The sequence below is a fragment of the Ambystoma mexicanum genome, chromosome 3p, assembly GCF_040938575.1.
Source record: "Ambystoma mexicanum isolate Mex_15411 chromosome 3p, UKY_AmexF1_1, whole genome shotgun sequence".
Taxonomy (NCBI): Eukaryota; Metazoa; Chordata; class Amphibia; order Caudata; family Ambystomatidae; genus Ambystoma; species Ambystoma mexicanum.
The window spans coordinates 1,021,608,223-1,021,632,736 of record NC_090925.1 but is presented as its reverse complement, the minus strand read 5'-3'; the positions used below and the strand labels follow the sequence as shown (position 1 = coordinate 1,021,632,736).

General features: G+C 42.3%; 1 protein-coding gene across 19 annotated transcripts in view; it reads left to right on the top strand.

The window, feature by feature from the left end:
• The window catches only part of PTPRT (protein tyrosine phosphatase receptor type T), a 2,174,878-nt gene that overhangs the window by 1,760,512 nt on the left and 389,852 nt on the right, over window positions 1-24,514 (top strand). For 9 of the 19 annotated variants that reach the window (XM_069652359.1, XM_069652348.1, XM_069652351.1 and 6 more), the window contains one exon: window positions 13,494-13,523. The exons of 7 other annotated variants lie outside the window; for them this stretch is intronic. In XM_069652359.1, the coding sequence (XP_069508460.1) occupies window positions 13,494-13,523 (30 nt within the window). The remainder of the gene's footprint in view (window positions 1-13,493; window positions 13,524-24,514) is intronic. 3 more of the 19 variants (XM_069652354.1, XM_069652347.1, XM_069652357.1) reach the window with 1 other exon arrangement.

The window sequence follows — 24,514 nt, the reverse complement described above, 5'->3', positions numbered from 1 at the left end:
CTGCTCAGTGATGGACAAATCCCGTCCACCGCTGGTGGACAAGAAACAACTGTCTACAGGGAAAATAACACCGGAATAGGCAAAAGACCAGTCGACCAGGGAAAAAGGACATTGCACAAACGAGCCAGCTAATTCCGCATCCACACAATTTCCACAGGCAGAATTGGCCCAATCAGGGGTGAGAGAAACAATCCAGCACCTTTCAATCACGGCTCCAGTCTCTACAATCATGTACTCACAGGTCATGTCTGAAGACATCTTACAGTACGAAGTTGATTCTGAGTTTGAAGCTCATCAGGCTGCATCGCCAGTGTTCTCCGACTCCGATGAGTCCATAACCATGGGAAGCCTCTTGCAACCGCCTCCATCATTAAGATCACCATGTCTCCTGCAACATCCATGATATAGCCCCTGGGAACCAAGAGTATTCCCGTGGCACAAGCACAAGAACCCCTGCTAAATCCTCAATCTCTCCTCTCACTGCAGGTTCTGTCCACACTCCAGAATGTACTTACTCAACCGGAAGCTACACTTCGGGCAGGACTACAGGCCCCATTGGCTACACAAACACCTGTTGCATAGCAAAGCCAGCAGCCACAAAACGGTCTCTTCTCTGTGAAAAGCATACAAGAAACGAAAACATAAAGAGAGATTGCTCTTCCCATATCATCACAGCACTGAAAGGCAATCGACATCCAGGGGTTCAGGCTCCAATACAGCAGAAATACGCTGCACCAAACAGGAGGAAGGGGAGCTTACAGATACGGGCACAGATCAAGGCCCGCAAGACACAACATCCACCGCTACATCACCATCACAGGATGATGACCAGTGGGACATGGACGACTGTCAGTTGGATGACCAGCCGGAGAAAGCCCCAAAACCATCACCGCCAGACGAGATTGGCGCATTCCACAGACTCATTACAAAAGCTTGCCAGGAGTTTGGCCTCATCCCAACTGAGGAGAACAATTATGTTTTTTGATCTATCATATGAATAAAAGAAAACAATAGTGGTGGCAATTCCAATCCTCGACCACATCTGGGAGGAAGATCTCTTTACCATGAGACACCCATTTACAGAACAAGCTTTTAAAGGCAGGCTAGAAACAAAGTTCAAGGCACCAGACACCACTGTCAAGTCTCTCACGTCACAGCCATCCCCGGAGTTGGTTATCCCAGTGGCAGACAGCGGAAAGTCATACACTCATTCACGTAAATGTACTGTGCCACCAGAAACAGAAAGGCAGAAGATGTATGCTCTGGCAAAGAAGGTACTTACGGTGGGAGCAACCACAGTAAAAGCAGCTAAAGTTCTGGCCATCAGGTCCAGGTATGACCGCAAAATGTGGTATACATTGGCGTCCATTCTGGAACACTTGCCAGAACAGTAGCACACCGAAGCAATCACCATCTTGAAGGAAGGAGAGAAGGCTGTCAACCATAGTATCAGCATCACAGTTGAACTAGCCGAGATTGGCCTTAAACAATTTAATAATGGAGTAGTACTCTGAAGGCAAGGATGGCTCCACTGTGCAGATTTTAAATCTGATGTACAGCTGAAAGTGCTGTACATGCCTTTTGAAGGAGATAGCCTGTAGGGGCACAACATTGATGAGGCACTGAAGGCAATTAAAACTGAAATGGGCACGGTCTGGTCTGTCACTACCCTTCAAACAAAACATACTTTTCATATGTTTCGAAGAGCAGCAGGAGGATCAACCTCATCAGACAAATGTCAGAGGCTGCAGACAGAAGTGGAAATCCTCACATTATTTACAGGGATACAAAAATGCATCCCAAGACTACCAGAGAACAAGAGAATATAGGCAACAACCGCAGAGGTGATGATCTTCAGGCTCCCAGAGGGGTAGAGAAAAACCTCTGGCCTGACTGTGCACCTGTGGGGGGATAAGTAGTACACCCTTAACATCGGTGGTGACAAATAACAATAGACAAGTGGGTATTGAAAGTTGTCGAATCAGGCCACCTGCTAGAGTTCACCAAACAACCACCAAACATCTCACTGTTAAAAATCTCCACTGCACAGCTAAATGTGCTCAAACAAGGAATAAAACAAATAATAAGAAAAAACAACATAGAAAAAAGAACCAAAACAACAGAAAACGTTGTTTTACTCTCGATACTTCGTAGTGCGGAAACCAGACAAAAAGTGGCGCCCAATACTAGATCTGCCAAGCTAAACAAATTCATCACAAAGCAGCGCTTCAAAATGGCTGTGCTACTACAAGTCATGTGGGCGGTGCAGCCGCACAACTTCTTGGTCTCTTTGGACCTAAAAGACGTGTACTTCTGCATCCTGGTGCACCGGGAACAGTGACAGTATCTATGCTTCGCAGTAGCAGGTCAACACTATAAATTTAAAGTGCTCCCTTATAGGCTAAAATCAGCACCACAAACCTTTACCAAATGCCTAGCACCAGTTGCAGCAGATCTCAGAAAGAAGGGCCATAACATCAATGCATATCTAGATGACTGGCTAGTGTGAGCAAAAATCATGGGAGATACTCAAATATTCATTGCGGAAACTAAGCTCTTAGTGCAGCAATTGGGATTCGACATGATATTTGAAATATCCTCTCTATTGCCATCAAAGAGCCTGGTGTTTCTGAGGGCTGACTTTGCAACAACAAAGCCCTAGTTCACTCCTTGCAAGACATAATAGAAACACATGAGGGTAATGATTCATCTGTTTAAACCAGTAAAGTGGTTATAAGTCAGAAAATGCATGGGTCTCCTAGCGACTATGGGCTCCTGAATTCCCCTCATACCGCATTGCAGACTGAACATGTGTCTGCTGCAATAACTCCTCACTGGCAGATCTTCCCAGGTCACAGGGTCATGGGACAACAAGCTGCTGATTACACCACAACTAAACCACCAACTACAGTGGTGGACAAAATCACACTACATCAGCATTGGATGGCGGTTTCAAGGCCACAGTCCGCACAACACAGTGGTGACGGATGCCATGCTGCCAGCTGGGGTGCGTATGCAGGCTCTCTCCACATAAAAGGAAAATGGACAACAGAGGAAACCAGACTACACATACGTTTACTGGAATTTAGGGAAGTGGGCTGGGCTCTGAAATTGTTTTAACCAATAGTACAACACTGGTATTAACCAGCAACACCACAACCATGTGCTAGCTCAGGAAACAAGGGGGACAAGGTCCTCAACTCTCTCCCAGAATGCACAAAAGATTTGGCATTGAAATATAAAATGTAGTTCATTTGACCTTCCTCTTAGAAGAAAATGCACATGGTAAAATAGCATTGGACTTTAGAAAAAAAGTAATGAATACTAGAAAAATAACCTGAGAGAGGAAATATGCTGGCAAAGTATGAAAGTTGCTCTCCTTTTAAACCCAGCAATCTGTCATGGCATTTTCACTGGGAAACTAAATCCCTATACAAAACAAATGCTTGTGTTCTTGTGAGTAAGTGTCTGCACTGGGAACATGACAACCTGAGTAAAATCCTTGTAGCCAAATACTTGAGCAAGCTTGCCAACCTCAAAAATCAAGTGGTTGTGTCTGCATTCTGGAGAAAATTATGTTGCCCACCCATATGTGGCCTTTGGTTGTGCCCTGAAAAGCAGCCACACTCAGGTGAAAATAACTGCACCAGTGTTCAGGATTTACAAAGATAACTTGAACATTACACTTGCCATTGTGTCACTCAAATATATAAATCCTTATAGAACTATGTTAGGCAAAAATTATACAATTGTGGCATTATTATCCTCATCTTGACTAGGAGACTACAAAAAACAGAATGCAATTCAGCAAAAGGCAAACAAATTGTCTCTGAGTGCAAGACTTTCAAAGAATTACAGTAGCACAGTTTCAAAAAAATAATGCAGATGCTGTGTATTATGAGATATTTAGAACTAGGGAAAGGCATGACATGTGGGACTATTGATTGTCTTACTGCATGGATGGGAAACCCAACTGTAGTTGTCAACTTATATATTGTTTTTATTATGTATATAAGATTAAAAGATTGCAGGCTTTGAGAACTCACAATCGTTTTTGGGCAATGCAGAGTGAGATTAAATGATTTGCTGAGGATCACACTGTTTGGTTAATATGCGTGCTACAGGCCTCTTGTTTTATGGCTAGTCTCTTTGTGACTGTTGTGATACATTGCATGACACCAACTAAACACATTTAAGCTGCACAGAAAAGGGTAAAAAATGATCAACTGCAAGAATCACATATGCACGTTTGCCCCATAGCAAAAATCCAAAGCTGGCACCCATGTATATGCGCACAGTAGGTGACCGTATATTTTAAAGTGAAATATACAAATTTGGTTCAATTGACCTCATCCTTAGAAGAAAGTGTGCAAGACAAAATAGCATTGGACATTTGAAAAAAAAACAAACAGAGAAAAAAATGCTGAGAGATTAAATCTCTCTACAAATATTCTAGCAAAATATAAAAGTTGCTCACTTTTTAAACCCAGCAATCTGTAGTGAAATATTTTAAGGAAAACAAAATCACAATACAAAATAAGTGCTTGTACTCTTGTGGGTAAGCATCTGCACTGGGAGCATTACAATCTGAGTAAAATCCTGGTAGCCAAATACTTGAGTAAGCTTGCCAGCCTCAAGAAAACCCAAGGGTTTGTGTCTGCGTCTGAAAAAAAGTTACGCTGTCCACCCACATGTGTCCTTTACTGGTGCACTGAAAAGCAGCCACAATCAGGGGACAATAACTACACCAGTGTCCAGGATTGCAAACTGTCTTGCCACATTGTGGGCAAATACTCATGACTTACTTGCCCTCTCATCATTTCCCCTACTCACCCTCATGATTGGCTTTCAAAAATATTCTGCTTTATGAAGCTAAAATAAAAAAGTACACATACCATATTGTCACTCATATATATAAATCCTTACAGAACTATGTTGGGCAAAAAGTATAGAATTGTGGCATTATTTCCCCCCATCTTGACTGTGAGACTACAAATACCAGAATGCAATTCAGCTAAAGGCAAATGAAATGGTCTCTGAGTGTAAAACCTTCAAGGGTTTACAGTAGCATGGTTTAACAAAAATAACAATGTGTTATGAGATCATTAAAACTAAGAAAGCACATAGAATTTGGGACTGCGGACTGTCTCCCATCCATTCAGTAACCGTGACTGACCCTACTTAGTTTCAAAGTGAGGAAGGATTCATCCCCCTTATGCCATGTTTCTCTAAGTGGTCTCATATGGTTGGCTCAGTCATTGGGAAACATGGCCTTAGGGCGCTGACTCCTTCCTCACTTTGAAGTAGAGCAGGGTTTGTTCCAGTTACTGCAATCATGGTAAGCTCACTGTTGCTGTAAAAGATCAATTTTTGTTATTATTATTGACAGGGAGACTACAAATACCAGGGTGCAATTCAGCAAAAGGAAAAGAATTGTCTCTGAGTTCAAAACTTGCAAGGACTGAAAGTAGCACAGATTTAAAAAATAATAATAATAATTTGCATGTCCATTTGGTCCCCCATCCATGCTTAGCTTCAAAGGAGGACCCAATCTGCTTAGCTTCAAAGCAAGTAAAGGGTCAACTTGTTGCTATAAGTGGTCTTTTAAGATTGGCCCATTTATCTGGCAACAGGCCCTGAGAAGCCTGGGGCCTTCCTGACTTTGAAACTAAGCAGGGTCTGTCCTGGTTACTGCATGGATGGGAGACCTGGATGGCAATTGTGTCATGGCCAGTGATTTTTCACCCCCACACTATAGCTGTCAAAATATATTTTAAAAATAATTGTGGGCACGGAACTACTCTTACCAGCGTCTATCCATAGTTCTTTGTAGCTGCGAAAAATGGCTGAGAAAAACAATGCGTTCCTGCCCTCGCCAAGTGCCCCTCTCATCTGTGCCAGCTCAACCCCACAGCCCAGATGGCATCCTCAATCCCCCTGCCCTCTCGGTTTTGCCCCCCAAAACACACTGTTTTTGTGACACAGTTTGCTTTGAGATGCCGGCTATTTGAGTCTATAGCCAAGACTACAGAAAGCTTTGTGTTACAAACTCAGTCCCTAGACCCCCTCCAACTCCCAAATTTCACTTGTTGCCCTCTAACCCCCCCCCCCATCAGATGTAGCTTGATGGCATTTGCATGTTTTGGCCTGCAAATGTTTTTTTTTCCTGCTTCCAATTTTCCCAAGATGGCCGCCGATTAATTTCTAAAAACACCAATTTTTGGGTAAATCCCCAAGATATTGCTATCTATTTTTTAGAAGGGGGCACCCCTTCTCCATCAAATATTTAAATAACTATTGTATGTAATAGCCCCAAACCACACATGGATCAGGAGTCAAAGCTTCATGCCCAAGTTGTTTTGGACCTGGTCCAAATCCGTACAGCGGTTTGGGCTGTACACATTGGCAAAAATGCACCTTGTTTGTCTATGGGAAAATGAATGGGAAGTGGGCTGCATATTTGAAAAAAAAAAAAAAAGAAAAATGATATTCAAACTAACTCGGGGGTGGGAGTGCATGAGAATTTCAGTAAAATCTGTTACTTGAATCAACAGTTATTAATGATAGAATTTTGAGGGATTCCTAAGGGAGACCGACTCACCTTAACTATGGGGAAGCGACCGCTACCCTATAATATATATATATATATATGTGTGTGTTCAAGGAAAAAAACTTTTGTTGCAGGGACGTTAAGGTGAGCAATACATTGTAGCACAGCCTTTGAAATTCAAGGAAAAAAAGTTAGTCGCAGGGAGAACACAACACCTGAAATTCAGCTAAAGCCACATTAACTCTGCACCCTCTGTTGTGCAGCCTATGACCCCAATGAAGACATGACTTTTTCTCTTTTCTTTTTTTATGTTTAGTTTTTCTTTTTGTTTCCATTGAACATGTACTAGCAGATGATCTGAAATCGTCAACACACTATTTCCAGCAACAATTAATCAGCGTGAGACCCTAATTTGTGAAAGAAATAGCGAAAAAAGACGAGCTCACATCCACTGTTGTCTTTTTCCAAGCTTGCAGATCTATCTTGTCTTCTGGAGGTTTGGTAGCAGGGATGTATGTTAAGGTTACTCACTGTACAGTTCTGAATCTCTCATTCTAAAGTACGCCATTTCGTCCAAATTACTGTCCCACCCTTCCCACCCTGTGCCTTTATCCATGTCGCTCTGATAGGAAAAGGGACGGGAATCCGGGGAATCTAGTGTGCAAGTACATGGAAACTCTCAGCCTTGAGGGAACACATTTTGTTTTCATGTTATGCCCTGAAAAGTGCTTCTTTTGTCCTTAGTAACCAGAGGAAGTTTCATAAGCCCGGAGGAAGGAGTTGTAGGAGTAGAAGTACAAGAGTCGCGACGGCGAGTAACATACTTTTCCAGACAGAACAGTCATTACTGTGAAATGAAAGTGAGGATTTTGGGCTCATGTTTGTCCTGACCCCTGCCTCAGCGTTGTCGGCCCCTTCCTTTTGTGTCCATACAGCAGCCGGGAGTCTCAAAATGCAATCAGGCCAGGGAGGCAGGAGAGATTGGAAGGCATTTTTCCAGACAGCGATGCAGAAAAAAAGAGGCAATGGAATGAAACCAAGTTGAGGCGCTGCCGCGGAATGGAGCAATAAGATATCATAACCACATCTGTCTATGGGCTCAGACAGCATAGCAGAATGTTCATGGACACACACCATTTCATTATCCCGAGAGAAACTAGATATTATCCAATCTGCGGAAACTGAGAGGGAGGCCGCAGGATGAGGACAGCGCTAGGGGCGGGAGACGAGCAGACCGAGTGAGGAGCAAAGATGGAGGAATACAGGAATATGGCTCACGCAAAGTGCAGGAAGAGGTGAGCAACGGAAAGAAGACACGAACAGAGGGTGCATGCAAAGAGCACTTTTCATTGCTTCAGGCAATAGATTCAGTCTCAAGGTTCCCTTACACATTATGGGGGGGGGGTCAGGTAAAATAAAAAGCTAATTGCATGTTGCTGGTCCCCTGCATGCAATGTTCAACCCTCTCTAAGCAGGGTGTAAAAGTAAAGAGTAAAGCAAGGTGAAATCACCTATACCTTTTGCATATTACTCTTTGCAGGCAGTGATTTATAATGAATACCAATGGAATCCACCTGCTATACACCGGGTTTAAAAGCAATGCTTATTTCTTTGAAATCTTTGGTTTTACACCTGCTTACAAATCTCATGTGGGTGTAAAACCAAAAGCTCTCCTGAGACAGAGGGGGAAAGCAAGGCAGAGATGCTACCTTGGCTTCGCTGCCCTCCTTTCCCTTAGGGCGGCTTTACAATGAATGGGAGCGTAAAGGGCAAGCGTAAACAACACCATACATGTGATCTTGAGCAGTTGTATCGGCAGCAGTTGCTAAGTACTTAAATATGGCTCAGCGGATAATATTGGCTTAACAAAATATTTGTGATAGGTGTTATAATTAGCAGAACAAAGGCAATCAGATATCCAATGAAGGACAGCAACATAGGACAATCTTAGTTTCAGTCATTAATTACAGTTGCATGTCCTAATAAATAAATTGATGTCTGAGAGTGATTTCTATGTGCCTATATAATGGGGGGAATTTATCAAATAATGATAGATATGTTGTCATTGCTATTGCCTTCATTGGAATTGAAAACATGATACAGAAGGATTGGTAGGATCTTGGGATGGAAAGAGATCAACAGAGTCAGAGGCAAACAGGGAGGCATAGAGTGAATAGTGAAGCAGATGTACATTAGGGGGGCAGAGGGAGTTTAGGATGGGTCAGAATAAATGCTCATAAGCAGGGGCACCCGGAAAGAGTGTATAGTTGAAGAAATCAACGTAAGGATAATAGAGAAATGGAGATAGAAGCAGTGGTCAAAGTGTATGAAAATAAGTAGTGGAAATATATTCCTTGCTGGCCTGCCCTGCTCGCCACAAACCCCATCACCACACCCCCTCCCACACACACAATCCAAAGCCTCAAACAAATGCGCCTGCTGTTTATGGGAAAGGTCGGTGCTGTGCACTGAAGGAGCAAGTTTTGCCTGCTTCCTACTCTTTTATTTTAAAACAAAACCATTCCGGAATGGATTCTTTTTCAAATCAAAGTAAAGGAACAGTAAAATGAAAAAAAATAAAGTGGGAGGAGCACTGCTCCCAGGCGCTCCCGCCCACTTTGACCACTGGATAGAAGCAGGTGGGTGATGATAAAGGCGGAAGGGGAGAAGACTGAGTGGATGAGAGAGAGAAAAAACATTGAGAGGGAATCAGTGTGTGTAGATGAAGAATCTAAATGTGAAGAGATTCAAATTTAAGGACTGGTAAAATAGCGAGAGAGAGAAGACAAAGAAGGACAAGAACATAGGAATGGAGCGATACACAGAGGTAGAAACAGGGGAAACTCGGATGAGCCTTAGAGATGGGAAAAACCTGGGAATTGTGAGGGGATATTAAGCATAGAGGCATATTACGCATAGAGGCAAAGAAGCAAATAAACGAAGGGTGGAGATTGATACTGGCATTGAGTTAAACTATGGCCAGTGACATGTTGAAAGGGGTGCGGTCAACAGAAAGCAAAGAAGTTAAAAATATAAGGAAAAACAGGGAATGAAAATAGCCTTATAGACCAAAGGAGGGGACATTATCGAGGGATAATGACTCACCATCAAGTTATGGCCGAGTGAAACCCAGGAGACACACATTGGGGAAGGGTCATTATTCCAAGTGATAATGACCCCTCCTGAGGTCTATATGGCTATTAGCACATGCTGGTGGTAGAAACGCATGTTTTGGTTTTTGTTTGATAGTGAAGTAAGAAATACTTCTCTAATAGCAATTCATGTAAATAGACTACCTGAGATAATGTATAGTTTTATTTTGTGGTTTGTAAAGCACAGGCCTTTCTTCATAAGATAACCTTTTTAATTGAAAACGTCTATAAACTTGAGTAGATTTAAGATGAACATGCATTAGGTGACATGTAAGAGTAAGCTATGTCACTATAAGAAAGTGAAAGCATTTCCCCATCTTTCAGTGTTCTTCTTGGTGATTTAAATTGGATGTTAAATGGAAAAAATGACCTCGCAGAGAGGACGTGCCTTGATGAAAGATCTCTTGCCAGGAAATTGCATTTTTGTTTTCATGTCCTGTTTGCTTTTGAAGTTCAGAATGCAGTCAATACAATTATTTTGTCACTGCACTCTGAACATTGTGATTGGATGAGAAGAGGTCAATAACAAACTCCATGTTCTAATTAAGCAGTAAACTCGACGGCCGGTGGCATTACCAGGTTAGGTAATGCCCTGGCTCTAAATTACATTCAGGTTAGCCTTGTGGCATTACCAGACATGGTAATTCCCTCCAACTGTTGGGGTTATTGTTATTAGCATCCAGGCATGTTTTACCAGGACGCTACTGTTTTCAGTACTCCAAAATTGAGAAACAGCATGTTTGCTATTTCTAAACTTAAAAAAACAACAAAACAAGATGGCTGCCATGGACAAGGGAACTAGACGTAGTCCCTTTTCCCTTTCCTTGGCACCCATTACCATGGTGGGGATCCACCCCCAATGAATGAGGAAGCTGCAGATAAATCGGGAAGGGATGAGTGGGGGATGTGGAAATTAGGGATGGAGAGCGGGGGGAAGGGAATGCAGGGGAGCATGGGTGCCCTTACCTGATGTGCTGCTGGGGAAGATAGCACGCTCCTCCTTCTGAGGAAGCTTGGCAGGGGGTCTTTACCATGAAGTCTAGCTGTCCCCAACACAAGGCACTAAATAGTGATCATATTAATTCAATGTTCTAGGTGTTTGAAATGCTGGCCTATCTTACTGGAATGGGAATGCAAAATAATGTGCTCAGAAGTGCAAGTGGAGTGAGTGTTAGGGGAGGCAAACAGAGTGAACCAGTAAAAAGAGTAAAGTTGAACAACAAAGTATGCAGTGGTGAGGAAGATTTAGCAAACTCAATGCAAAGCACACACGGAAATTGGAAAACATCATCAACAAATGAAGGATAAAGTGCAACTAAAGAAACTAAACAAAGGTGGTAAACCAGCATTGCTAATCAGGAATCCTGGGTGAATAAATTCACCTGAAGACCAAATCGCCCATGTTTTCACTTTAGTTGGGTGATTTGGTTTCAGCCAAACTTGTAATAGATTCAGGATAATCTTATGAAAATGAATGCTGATTAAATATTTCTGTAATCATTTGTTGAGGGTGAGACATTTGTCTGTCAATACATTTTTCAAAGCAAACAAAGTATAAAGTTAAATAAATAGGTCAAAAGTTCTGAAACTTTCCTGCCAGGGATGCTAATAGAAAGCAAAGTGTGTTAATATCTTGCTCCTGGCTGGTTCTTTAATATAGAAAACAAAACGGACTATTGGTTTGCAGCTGACAAATTTCAGTTGTTATATTTTTGAAAAAAATGTAAAATTTACAAAAAGTAATGCAAATAAAAATATAAAGAAAATTCATCTTTTATTAACATTCCTTTGAGAAATGCGGAAGTCACCTTGCTCAGAAAGGTGACCAGTGCATTTACAAGGGGCTGTGCTGCAGCACAAATTATGTGCTGGCCTGCAGCCTTGCATACACTAGCGCCGGAGATATGTATGGCTCTCCTTGAACCCATAGGCCTCTTACTGTCGAAGTATTATATGTTTTTTCCCCCAGGTACAGAGCTCATTACATTGCAATTCTACCTGACTAAATGGTATTACTTTAAGGATCTGCTGAGTCTGCATCACAAATGCTTTAAATTTGACCGACTCTGCCTAACAGCCTTTCTGAGGTCATTGACCTGCAACCATGGGCTCTCCAAATTAGTTAATGCATGCCATCAGTAGTCCACTTGGAAGCAGACTCAGCAGGATGAAACTTCATGCACCCCAAATTATGACTCACTCTTCCCCAGCATTATTTGCTTTTTCAGAGGTCCATGTCTTTTATAAATTCCCTATATTGTAATATTATAAATCTCAACAATACACAATGCGCTGACCTCTGAATGAAATAAAGCAGACCCAGGTCTGACTGACATGTGGCTGACTCTGCTGGCTGACATACAGTCTTCCAATTCCCCTCTTCATATTTGCTAAATTGGTAAACTTTAGAAGAATGAATTAATAAGTTCTTCTCACGAGATTCAAACCTTGGACCTGCAGGTTTCACACAGATCTCTGTGAAATAGGTCCTTGAATCTACTAAGATGCCTTAATGCAGAGTTTAATAGCCTGTCCTACTTGGGTGTCATTCGCAGATGCACAAGGATCCATTGCCTCTTGCTAACTCCCTACCCAGACTCACCCCACCCCTCCATTTCCCTCCCTTTCTAATGCCTGTGAAGCTATTTTGTGTATTCTTTCCCCACAAGTCAGCCCAAACTTGCCTGAACTTCTGCCAACCATCCCTGAAGATGTATCACTATTAAAGGAGATTGGGCTGGAAGACAAATTCTCAGGAACCTAACTGTGAACTGTCACGCCTTCAAACACTTGTGTATAGGCGCGTTATAAATGCCATACCATATAATATCATAACTGAATCACACCAGGAGACTTGCGGGAGCCTCATGATCACTTTGGAGTAGGTTTGCCCAGTCATACTCATCATCACACCTGCAAAATAATGTTAAGAGACCTTGAGATTGTGGTCAATCTGGGAAAGGTGCTAAACCCAGGACGTTATCATCATGCCTGGAAAGTGCTTATGAGCTGCTTGTGAGAATATTTTAATAAGTGGACATGCAATATGTAGATTTGGTCGAATAAGTTTACATCAAGGGATGATTTGGCAGTAAACCCACAAGTGGATAATATTTCAATGTTACCCACAAAAATACATCCAAGTGCAATCGCCTATCGGCATTGAATGTGAAGAACTGCTCAGTAAGCACGAAGTGATGAATACAGATACCCCGTTTTATTTTAATTTGTTGTTGTTGTCCTTGATGACCTTCTTGATTTGACCATGTACCCCCAGTGCCCTGTGTACCCTGATAAGAGGATCTATGTGTGCATGTTACCACTGCCTCTCTGCAAATTCTTGCAGAGAGCTAAGAGTAAATAGCCTACTGGATAGGTTTTCTAAGTTATAGTACTGCTACATTTCCATTTCATTTTCTCTTCCGAGCTCTCTGCAATCCCCCTGGAAGTGATTTCTTTCTTCCAGAAGGGTACGTGTTTTCCTTGTAGGACTCTTCGTCTTTTGGAGCAGAGGTTCATGTGATTTAGGGTAGCCTGGAATGGTGTCTTCCAGTTGATGGAGAAGCGTGTGAGTGGATAGTGTGGTCAAGAGGTTCCATGCTGACACGGTCCTCAATTCTCAAAAAAGTAGCAAGACACATTTAAGACACAGAAAGTCCATCAAATCATTCAGACTCAGTCATGCTGTTTTTTCAACAAATCACAGTTCATACAAATCTAATCATTCTTTTTCTTTTTCCTCCCTTTTTTTCAACATTTTCCTCATTCGACTGTTGCCCACTACTTCATAGAAGAAATGCATATTCGTACTCCTATTACTTGTAAGTACCCATTGGACATGGATGTCTCTGAGTATGATCAGATCAGAAGTACTGTAGCATTTCTTTCTACATTGTCCTTCCATTATTTTACTTCATATTCATATTTCCTTCCTTCCTTCCTTCCTTCCTTCCTTCCTTCCTTCCTTCCTTCCTTCCTTCCTTCCTTCCTTCCTTCCTTCCTTCCTTCCTTCCTTCCTTCCTTCCTTCCTTCCTTCCTTCCTTCCTTCCTTCCTTTCTTCCTTCCTTCCTTCCTTCCTTCCTTCCCTGCCTCTTTTTCTCTCTCCTTCTTTTCCTCCCTCCCGCTTCCACCTTTCCGTAATTCCTTCACTGTTTCCTTACAATTAAGATTTCTTTCTTTTCTTTCTTTCTTTCTTTCTTTCTTTCTTTCTTTCTTTCTTTCTTTCTTTCTTTCTTTCTTTCTTTCTTTCTTTCTTTCTTTCTTTCTTTCTTTCTTTCTTTCTTTCTTTCTTTCTTTCTTTCTTTCTTTCTTTCCCCTGCCATACATTTTTTTGGATGTCCTTATCTTCCTCCCTTGCAACTTTGTTGTGTCATGCTTTGCTCCGTGTTCGTCCTTTGTCACTATCCTTGTAGTTCATATTTCATATTTCAGTCAGCCTCTCGGTGTCTCTCCCCTGATCTTCACTCTGTTTACCTGCCTCACTATATTCTCATAATAGGGCAGTGCTTACGCAGGGGACTATTACAAGAAATATTATTGTAAGGTTACTTTCTAAAATGCAGAGAACACGATTTCCCCGCTGACGTGTGTTCTCAATGTGTCCAGTCCATCAATCCTTGAAGTCTTTATATTGAGTGACACTCTCATATGTGTGTTCATCTGATAACAGTCACCTTTGTCTCCATCTCCGTTCTCTGATCCTTCCGTTAAATGCCTCATTATTTGTTTATCAATGTGAAACTGTCTAAAGAGCCTATATTGAAGAAGCTTTGTGCCGCACAGTGCACATTTAGTTCCAATGCAAATACGATGTTCTTTGTTTCAATGTATGTATGCACAAACAGTATTTGAACTGTTTGAAAAAGTGCACTGAAATGTCCTAACGTTTCTGAAATAGGGCCCTCTTCTCCAAACCTCTTGCCTTCTCTGTCCTCAGAATGTGTCTCTTGGATCATGCATGTATATTTGTTTGTGTGTTGCCTGAATTTGAGTTGTGTATTTTATCAGGTTGTAGAAATGCACACAGAAATAAGGAAAATGCTGATCGTGATTGTGCATGTATAATCATCCTGTGCAGGCCACAGCTTTATTGCCATCCTTGCCACGGCACACCGTGCATTATAAAATATACTACATAGAGAGCAGAACGCCTTTAGGTGGGGTTGAGACAGGTTCAGGGACAAGCATTGGTCTATGAACACAACCAAAAGAGGATAGGAGTACATGGACGGGGAAATACACCTGGTGTCAGGTGGAACTAGAAAGCCACTGCAAGGGACAATGCAGCTTACCTTGGGACAAACCAGCCACCAGGCTTACACATGGCAAGAAAGCCAGGAGACTCAAAGAATGCCAGTCCAACAACCAGGAAATAAGGACGACAATCCACACACCATGCTGAAAGTTAGCTATCCAGCCATCAGGTTTAAAGACTGCAACACAGCAGCCAGGCTTAAAGACGTGTAAATTAGCAGCCAAGTGTAAAGGATGGCAACCAGGCTTACATATAGACAAACTGGATCTCAAATGTAACCAATGACTATAAAGCTATTGACTTCAGCGAATGGCAAACCATAGCTAGCAGAAACACATAGCAAGCTAGACATCGTGCTTAACAATTGTAAATCCACACTGGCTTATAATTATGCAAGCCACGTCACCAGTCTCCACTAAGACATAACAACCACCAGGCTTATCCTGTGGCAAACTAGCCATTCAATATAAAAGCAGTCAACCGATTCAAACATCACCAATATTGTTTAGAATACAAGTGGGGGCATTGCATGGTGGCACACATACACAGAGCATGGGTAAACAAAGCTATGTCACACATATGAACACTGCCTCACTTGGGGGGATACTGGACTATCGTGCAAATGTTGAAGACCTCGGGTGAGAATGGCCAATGCTATAGTGGCATGGTTCAGCGTTGCCACCACACTCATGGACACGTGAATAAGCACCACCATATAGGCAGGTGCATGGCTGAACACAGTTTCAGTTATTGGCATGTGAGTACATGTAGACACATATATGGGCTACACCATTTGGAGCCATCTTACTGATTGCCCTAGTTAAAGGATTCTGGTGAAGTGCTTTTGGTCTGCACTACAGTGCCGTTATCAATCCAACACAATGCTGATGCTGAGTCTGCATTTGGTAATTTTCATGGGATCATTACTATAGGGCTAACCCCTGTCTTGGTGATTAAATAATAGCTGTGATAATTACCTAGTGGTGCTTATGTTTGACCACGTAATCCTGAATCAACCAGTTAGGATTTGAACCCGTGGCCTGCTTAGTGTGTAGAGAATGTGGCAGCAGGCGCTGTAACTACTCATTTATCTCCTCTTAGTGTACATTATTCAATGTCTCATTTCTGATCGGTGGCATTTCTGTCATTCTGGCTCGGTGGCATTTCTGTCTGCACTATCCACCTTCCACCATTTCAGTCCCTCTCCTATGATTAAGCACTCGGAAATGAAAATCATGAAACACTGGAGACCATGATTAGTGTCCAGGTATAGAGATATGCACGAGTAATGATCGAGGGCAAGGAATGCCAACATGATCTGGCTTGCATGGGCTGGTCAATGCAGGCATCCATCACAGGGGCAAGCAGTCTGGTCAATGGTCCTAGTGGTCACCTGAGTGTGGGGATTGGTGGACATTGCATCAGCCTTGCCGATTTAGAACATGATTGCCGCTTTGCAACTGCCTGGCAAGTGCCTCTACATCCCTACATTCCAGCAGACCTCAGCTGCCAGATGCCTTCATCTCAACCCAGGAGGCTTTTGGTTGCCTCCCCAGGCCTGCTTGGTACACACAGGTGACCGTGACAGCAGCAGGTAGCATGCTGATGTTCTCATCTGATAACATGCCACCCACCTAACCTCTGACCACACACATGAAATAATCTGGTGTCAGCCAAGCGGGAACTCAAAGAAATAGGCAACTGCTATTTGGCCCTGGACAGACCTACATGATCGTGAATTCCTTGCCTAGCCTCCTTAATTTGAATTGCCAGACCTCCCCCCACAACACCATTGGAATGGACCCCCAGAACTATGTCAAACTGCAATGTCAGTGTCTCCAGTTTTATCTTGCAGGCTGTGCTGAGTCTACTGTTGACTGTCCAACTGGGCCTTTGTGGAAGCCTAGTAAATGTCTCACCACCAGAACTCTTACTCTCCACTACCAACCTGGAATACTACCCCACACCTGCTTGTGGCCCTGAATCATGTATTTGATAAGCATTTGAGTACTTATGGCGATGTTTATGTATTGTAATTAAATGTTGATCACTAGTGGCCATGGATCACCTACCTGAATTGCCTTTAGTCAGTAGAAGCATGTGTGCTCCCACCTTCTGCCTTAACTCACACTCATTTAGCACACCCACTCACTCTCCTCTCCCACTCCTTTACTACACAATTTACCTCTCACTACCCTCACAATAATACTCCCTTTCTCTGCCCACCCGTTTTCTCATTCCTCTGGGACCTCTCACCCTTATAGAAGTCCCCATCTCTTCCACCCTTATCTCCCCTGCTTCTTTAACCTGTCATGCGCACAGAAAAGGCCTCCAAGCTGATTATCACACCTCACCCTCATCTGTTCTCCTCACCTCTGCTCTAGGACCCCCCCCCCTCGAACTACTCTCATGAGTGGGCTCTTGATTGTCCAATCTATCTGCAATAAAAAAAATCTTCCTCACAAATCATTTCCACACTCAAAGCCCTTCACTCATAACCATGGGCATTACTGAGAACTGGATCACACCTTGTGAGTCTGCTACCCCTGCTCCTCTGCAAACCGACTCTGCCACCTTTGTGCACTCCTGTGCATTTACAGAGATGGTTGGATTGGCCTAATGATCAAGAAACCTATGTCTCAACCCTACTTCCTAATCTGATGCTCTACTTTTCTCCTTTTATATCATTGATACCCACCTACCCCTTTCCTCCTCATTTATATGCCCCCAGACCCTCTCAACTCCTTCTTCAGTAACCTAGACAATCTCTTTAACTCCATTACCCTGGTGTCCTTGTGGTACTCATTAGGCTACTCAACCTCCACAAACTGGACACTCTCCTGTCTAAACACTATCTATTCTACCTCCATTACCTATTTACTGTTTTATTTTATTTTATTGTTTTAAAGGTTAGCCCTTGTTCGAGATCAATGGAGCGCTGTACAGAGTGTTGGTAGCCAGCATTTGGACTGACATCTTTTTAACACTAGCGCAGTACTGTGTGTGTCAGTATATGTGTCCATTGGAATAAGTCATTTGCCAGGTGTTGTTGAAAGAGCCATGTTTTGAGATAGTTGTGAAATTTGAGAAATGTGGGGGCATTCAAAGCTGACACCATGATCGAGTTCCAGAGTGTGGGTGCATGACAAGAGAAGTATTGTTTGTGGGTCCTCTTTTTGCGGACAAGTTGTAATCAAGTTGGTTGGTCAATTTTCTGTTCAAGGAGTGTGTGCCATCAGATGTGTGGAGCTTACCTACTAACTTATTTAATTTTTAAGGCAACTGCCCTGACTTAGTGCCCCTCTCCTGCTCACTTTCCACAACTTACTTTCCATACAATAGGATTTGCCTATCCCATCAGATCACACTCTCCTTCACTTTAATATTACGGTTCCTCCCAAATTCCTCTGCCCACAACTCCTCAATCTTCAAGCAAACAATTTCATCTGAATCCCAGGCCCCTTTTCAAGCCAATGTGAGGTCCTCCTTGCTCAACCTTATGCATTTGTCTTTGAACATGCATTCTCTGACTTTACCCTGTCTCCCAGCTCCTCTTTTAAGAACCACTATGCCTCTTGAAACTTCTCTTACTGTACCCTTTGCCTCTAGACCTGTATCCCCCCTCAGGTCCTACTCGCAGATCCTACTCATTAAGACAGACATACAACTCCAACTTTGCAAACACTACAATGACCATACCACCCTCTACTACTAGCCTACAACTAAGTCCTCCTCCCGTTAACTAAAGCCTTTAGCATTGCTAAATCATCCACTTCAATACTTGCATTCCTGTGGTAACTTGAACCCCACAATCTCTCCTTAACTCGCCAAGTAATGGTGGTTCCTTGATGCGCATAAGCAATCTCTTCTACACTCTCTGCTTATGACTTTGCCCAGTATTTCTTGTGCAAGAGCACCAACATCAGGACCATTCTCATTATACCCTCTCAAAGTGCCCTTGACTCTCTCTCTCTCCCCTCTCCTATCTCTACTAATTCTCAGTGAAATGCCCCTTGTAAATACAAACAATCCAATTGGCATTCCTATTGACCCGTTTGCTCCACAGAAGTTCAAGGAATGTTTACCTCTGAATGGCTCCTATTACTCCTCCTTCTTTTATTACTCCTTTCTTGTTGGAATAGTCCCAGTCTGATTCAAGGTAGCTACTGCAGTGACAACCCTGAAAAATCATTGCGCTGATCCCAGCAGTCATGCTACTTATTCACCTCTATCTATCATCCCAAACAATCCGAAAGGGACTTGCCTTGGATCGGTTCCCACCTACATTGATACAAATGACCTCCATGGCACTCCACAGTGCTCATTCTACAGTCAACACAGTACAGAAATCTCCTTCACCTGTGCCTCCAACTTTCTAACCACTTCTAAACATGTAAAACGATATTTTAGGCTAATGCTGTTGGGCCTCTTTGCTGCCCATGGATGATCCCTCCCTTCTTCGAAATCTCACTTAACGTGGTATCCAGGATACTGCCCTTGACTAGAGGGTTTCCTACATTTCCAATAATTCCTTCTCCATCTCTCAACGTCCCTATACACACCCTCTACAATCCAAGCAAACTCTTCCTCCACTTCCCATCACCATATCCACGCCGGCTGCCTCCCTATGAAAAACTGTTCACACTTCAAATTCCTAATGTTTGTCTTCAAATACCGTCATGGGCTTTCTCTCCTCACCTGCCTAAAACGATGTCATGCTACTGTACTGTCCACAATCCCTGCTGCTGCAGCATACTTCCTAATTTCCCCATTTCTTGCCCATCCTTCTCCTCCTCTGACGTTCCGTGTCTCCCTCCTTCATCCTGCTCATCCTCTCACTTTCACTCCTTCTACCTCCTCGCCCCTTACCACTAAAACTCACTACACTGCACGTCCAAACCACGCCTACCATCTAGTCATTCAAATCAGCTCTGTAGCTGCACCCAGGACCTTACAGGACCGCCCTCAATTTCCCATCACATCAATCCTCTTCCTTGACTTTTCTGTCCCTAGCACCACTGCATATAGGACCATTTCGCTTGTCCATTTCCGGTCTCCCTCGAGTACTGTTCTTTGTCATGTCCTGTCCTTGGTCTATGTACCATGTTTCACATGACAACAACCTGTCCCTTGCTCACAAACGGACATCTGTTGTAAGGCACCTGTTACCAGGAATGTCCAATATTGTTGTTACTGTTGCAAGAATGTCTGGTCGGAACACCCGTTGCCTCAATACATTCAAATGCAAACACATATTATAGTTCTGTTACCTGTATCCAACGTTTGGGTCAACCTGTCTATTGCATTCACCCACACATTCGTACAGCAGTCCACTCTTATCTATTCAAGACATTAAAAAGCAAGTCAATCTCTGGCATATCTGTCTTGGAAAGAATGGGCACACAGATCTGCTCTCGAAAGGGTTGGCTCAGAGGTAGGAATTGAGTTGATAGTAGGGAGTACATTATACTTTTGGAATATGTTGAAAAAGGTGGATCAGGCATCATTGATTGTCTGTAGGGAAGAGAGCATTGGGGGATGAGCTGGGGAGCTCATGGGAGAACTAGGGAAATGGGGCAAAGAGCTACAAGGCCTCCCTCCCAGGAAATAAGCTGACATACGAGTTGGCAAAGTGAATAGTCTTGGCCTGTCACATGTGAGGTTAAGCCACAAATACCCTTGTAAACATCATGATCAGTGATCAAGTTCACACTGATAGAAGTTATAACTATCAATAAATGACTCGACTTAAATTAGGCACATTTTTTAAAAAGACAAGTGGAGCATAACAAACAGTGTTTGGCCAAGCCTGCACATCAGGGACACTTTCCATTGCATTGATATCAGGAAACATCCGATTGTAACTAAGCAACACAGAGAAGTCCACCTCGCCGCAAGTCAGTGACAGAAACAAGAAAAGGAGGGAATACTAGCACATTAATACTGCAAATGTGTAGTCATACATATTTGCCATCACTGCTATCCATGGCCAATATGTTTCGCTCCACTGCGGGCCACTAAGTCAAAACCTATAAAGGGTGATTTAATTGGCACTAACTTTGCTGTTCAATTAAATTTAGACCTCAGGAATAACCTGCCACTCCACCCCTATAACATCTCTTGTGCTAGTGTAAACGTACCCCACGACTTCTTCTCACTAACGCTGCAGGCATCAGCTATAGATGTGGGGACATTACACGCAGTCCCAGTTTCCAGTCTATTTGGATGTTGTGTATGTGAAAGTGGCACGTGGTTGCACAACAATACACTGATGATTCCAAAGAGATTCACGACCAAAGCCCTGAGGATGCTGAGAGAGTTTAACTTGTTGGCATCGACTGCGTGTGGCTGCGCTTGCCAATACCTATCCTGGAGTCTGGGGGGGAATCATAAATAAATATTGACATCTTGTAGGAAGCACTTGAATCTGCTTTACATAATGAAATGATTGGCCTGGAATCATTAGTGTGTCTCACGCGCGAATCCGCCTGGTTTCATGGATAAAAAGGCAGTAATTACAAAGGTAATCTTATCTAAGTAATCAGATGAGAGCTGACGTGCCAAGAGTGCCAACGTGCCACCTCTGCTGTAGAAACAGATGAAGCAGATGTGAGAGAGTAGCATCATTACCACGACAGGGAAGACAAACCTACCTGAGAGAGAGAGATGGGAAGGCGTCAAAGACAAGCATCAGTCTATTTCAGAGAGAAAAAAACATAAGACAGCCATGAGAGTGGCGGGAGATAATGCAGAAAGGAAGGCACAACGAAATAATGGGAACACAGTTAATATATAATTATTAAATCGGGGAAGACATGGACACAGAGGACAAAGGAAGTACATTTAAGATATCGATTTTGTTGATTGAGCCACTGTAAGAAGTGGCCAGACTCTTCTTCATTCCCATTCCATATAACAAACACATCGTCTACGTAATGGAGCCAACAAAGGATGTTATTCTGAAAAGGATTGAGATCATTGTAGACAACGGTTTCCTCAAACATATTTACATACAAATTGGCTACATAAGGAGCCATCGCTGACCCCATTGCTGTTCCCTCAATCTGCTTGTAAAACTGCCCCATGAATTGAAAAAAGTGTTCTGTCGGTGCCATTTCTGTACACCATTTGATAAAAGAGTTTGGCACTGGATTTTCATGATCTCTTCTCAATAGGGTCTCCTCCACCACCTCCAAGGTTGCCAATTGTGGTATATTTGTATATAATGCTTGGATATCCAAGCATAGCAGTAAGTTAACACTGGGAATGAAAGCATTCCCCTCGATTCTATTGATGGCATCAGTAGTGTCTTTTATATAACTTTTCATAGTTGGGATGAAAGGTCGTAAATAAAAATCCACAAACTTGGATAGTGGTTCCAATAGGGAGTTTACTCCCGAAACAATGGCTCTGCTCAGGGGGTTCTCTAAGCTTTTATGAATTTTGTGGAGTATGTAAAAGATGGGAACTCTACCATTCTCTCTAATCACGAAATCCCCTTCTTGTTTGCTAATCAAGTGTTCTTCCACAGCTCTCTGAACCTTGTCTTTGATTACAATTAAAAGGTCATTACTCGGGTCTCTGTCTATTTTCTGATAATGAACATCATCTGTCAGTAAATTATTGCATTCTTTAATGTAGTCGCTCCTGTTTAATATTACAATTGCACCGCCTTTATCAGCTTGACGGATGATGATCTTATCATTAGAACCCACATTTATTAAGATATTGTGTTCCATTTTGCTCAAATTAGAGTGGTGAGGTATGCCTCCGGCTTCCAATTTGGTAATCTCTTCTAGCACTTTCCTTTCAAAGACCTTAGATTCTGCAGATTGTGAATTAGGAGGGGCACAAAATACAGAGGGATTTCTCAGACCACTGTAATTATCACCTTTATCGAAAGTATTTTCCATGAAAAATTCTCTTAAATGTACTTTCCGCATAAACTGATTGAATTCAATCCTGAACTCAAATGGATTATGAAATTTCATTAATACGAAATTCAGTCCCTTATTAAGAACTTCTTCTTCTTTTTTTGTAATCTGGACATTAGAAAGATTCACTACCAGCCCCTGTAGCTGCGTTTTTGCATCTGTTCGGGTTCCCACTGTCTCTGATCTCCTCCTCTTCCTAAAAAAGATTGTCTTTGGTTATTACCTCTCTGACCATTGTTTCTTGTACCTTTACATTGAAACGGACGGGTGTCTCCCCTACTGCTCGAAGTTTCACGGGATTCTTCATATTCAGAAGAACCTCCATCACTCGAGCTAAAGGAGGTATTCCGGAAACGTACTCTCCGGTTCTGTTTGATATTAGGTCTAGGTTCTCCAAACTTATAGTCCTTATTCGTATAGCGGAAAGCCTTTTCATGAGAGAACTCATGTATATCTTTCTTCATTCTCTTCACTCGTTCAGAAAAAGTTTCATTTTTGAATTCTTGCATCTCTTTTAGATGTTTGTCTAGGCGTTTTTTAAAGGCTTCGACATCAAATTTACTTTTAATTTTTTCTTCTATGTTTTTAAGGTCAATCTCAATCTTTTTGGCTGTTTCTTGTGCTGTCTCAATAATCAAAATCAACCAATCACGGCCACATTTATTGGAGATATAACTCCATTTCAGTTTAAATTCCGGATTGTCAAGGAAAAGTCTGGGTTCATTTCTCACAGTAAGGCCTTGAGGTAGCGCTTGGTTTTTGACATATTCTAACATGATAATGGCATGAAGTTCTGTGCGGATGAGTCTCTTCCTCATCTGCACTAATTCATCCTATTGATCATCTTTGTTGAAAGCTTCAAGGTCTTTATTAAGGTCCACTATGGGTAAGGATTCTATTAGTTTCCGGACATATTCATCATCGTAGGCTAAACACTTCTCGGAGTCCATATTCGGGGTCCGAAAAGTTCACCTAATCGTACACTAGATCAACTACAAAAGGCTGGGAAAAATCGTGCTACTTATCACGACCGCCACCGAGACCCTATTGGTCTCTAACAACACTGTTCTCAAAAAAACGGTTCAGAATCACAGATAGGGATAAACAGATTTCTTACTCTGTGAGAGTATCTATTCTATATACAAAAAGAAATCATATTTGTTATTCAAGTGTCACACTTTCACTCTTCCCACATTAAGTGGAACATTTCCAAAGATTATCACAAATTTTTATAAATCATCAAACTATCATATTTTCTTAAAAACACAATCATAAAAATGATCACAGTACATAAAACATGTTACAAAGTGCTAAAACAACACAAGTAGAACCACCATTAGTGAATCGTAGTACAATACTTTTTCAAAGGATCAAACATGCGTAACCAACTAACACTTTTCATTCCATTGCCTTCCTACTTTCAGCTTGTTCCCTATTAATATACCAAAACCCGACTTGTACAAGTTTCTGTCCTTTTAAAACACCAATGTAGGACATTCTTCAGGGGAATGTGTCTTGTGTCGAACTTTAAAATCTTCTTTAGTTGGGAGAGTGCCCTGTTGGTCAAAAGGACACCCTATTTGTGTTGAATTTTCAATATTAGTTTTTATTTCCATCAAATCAA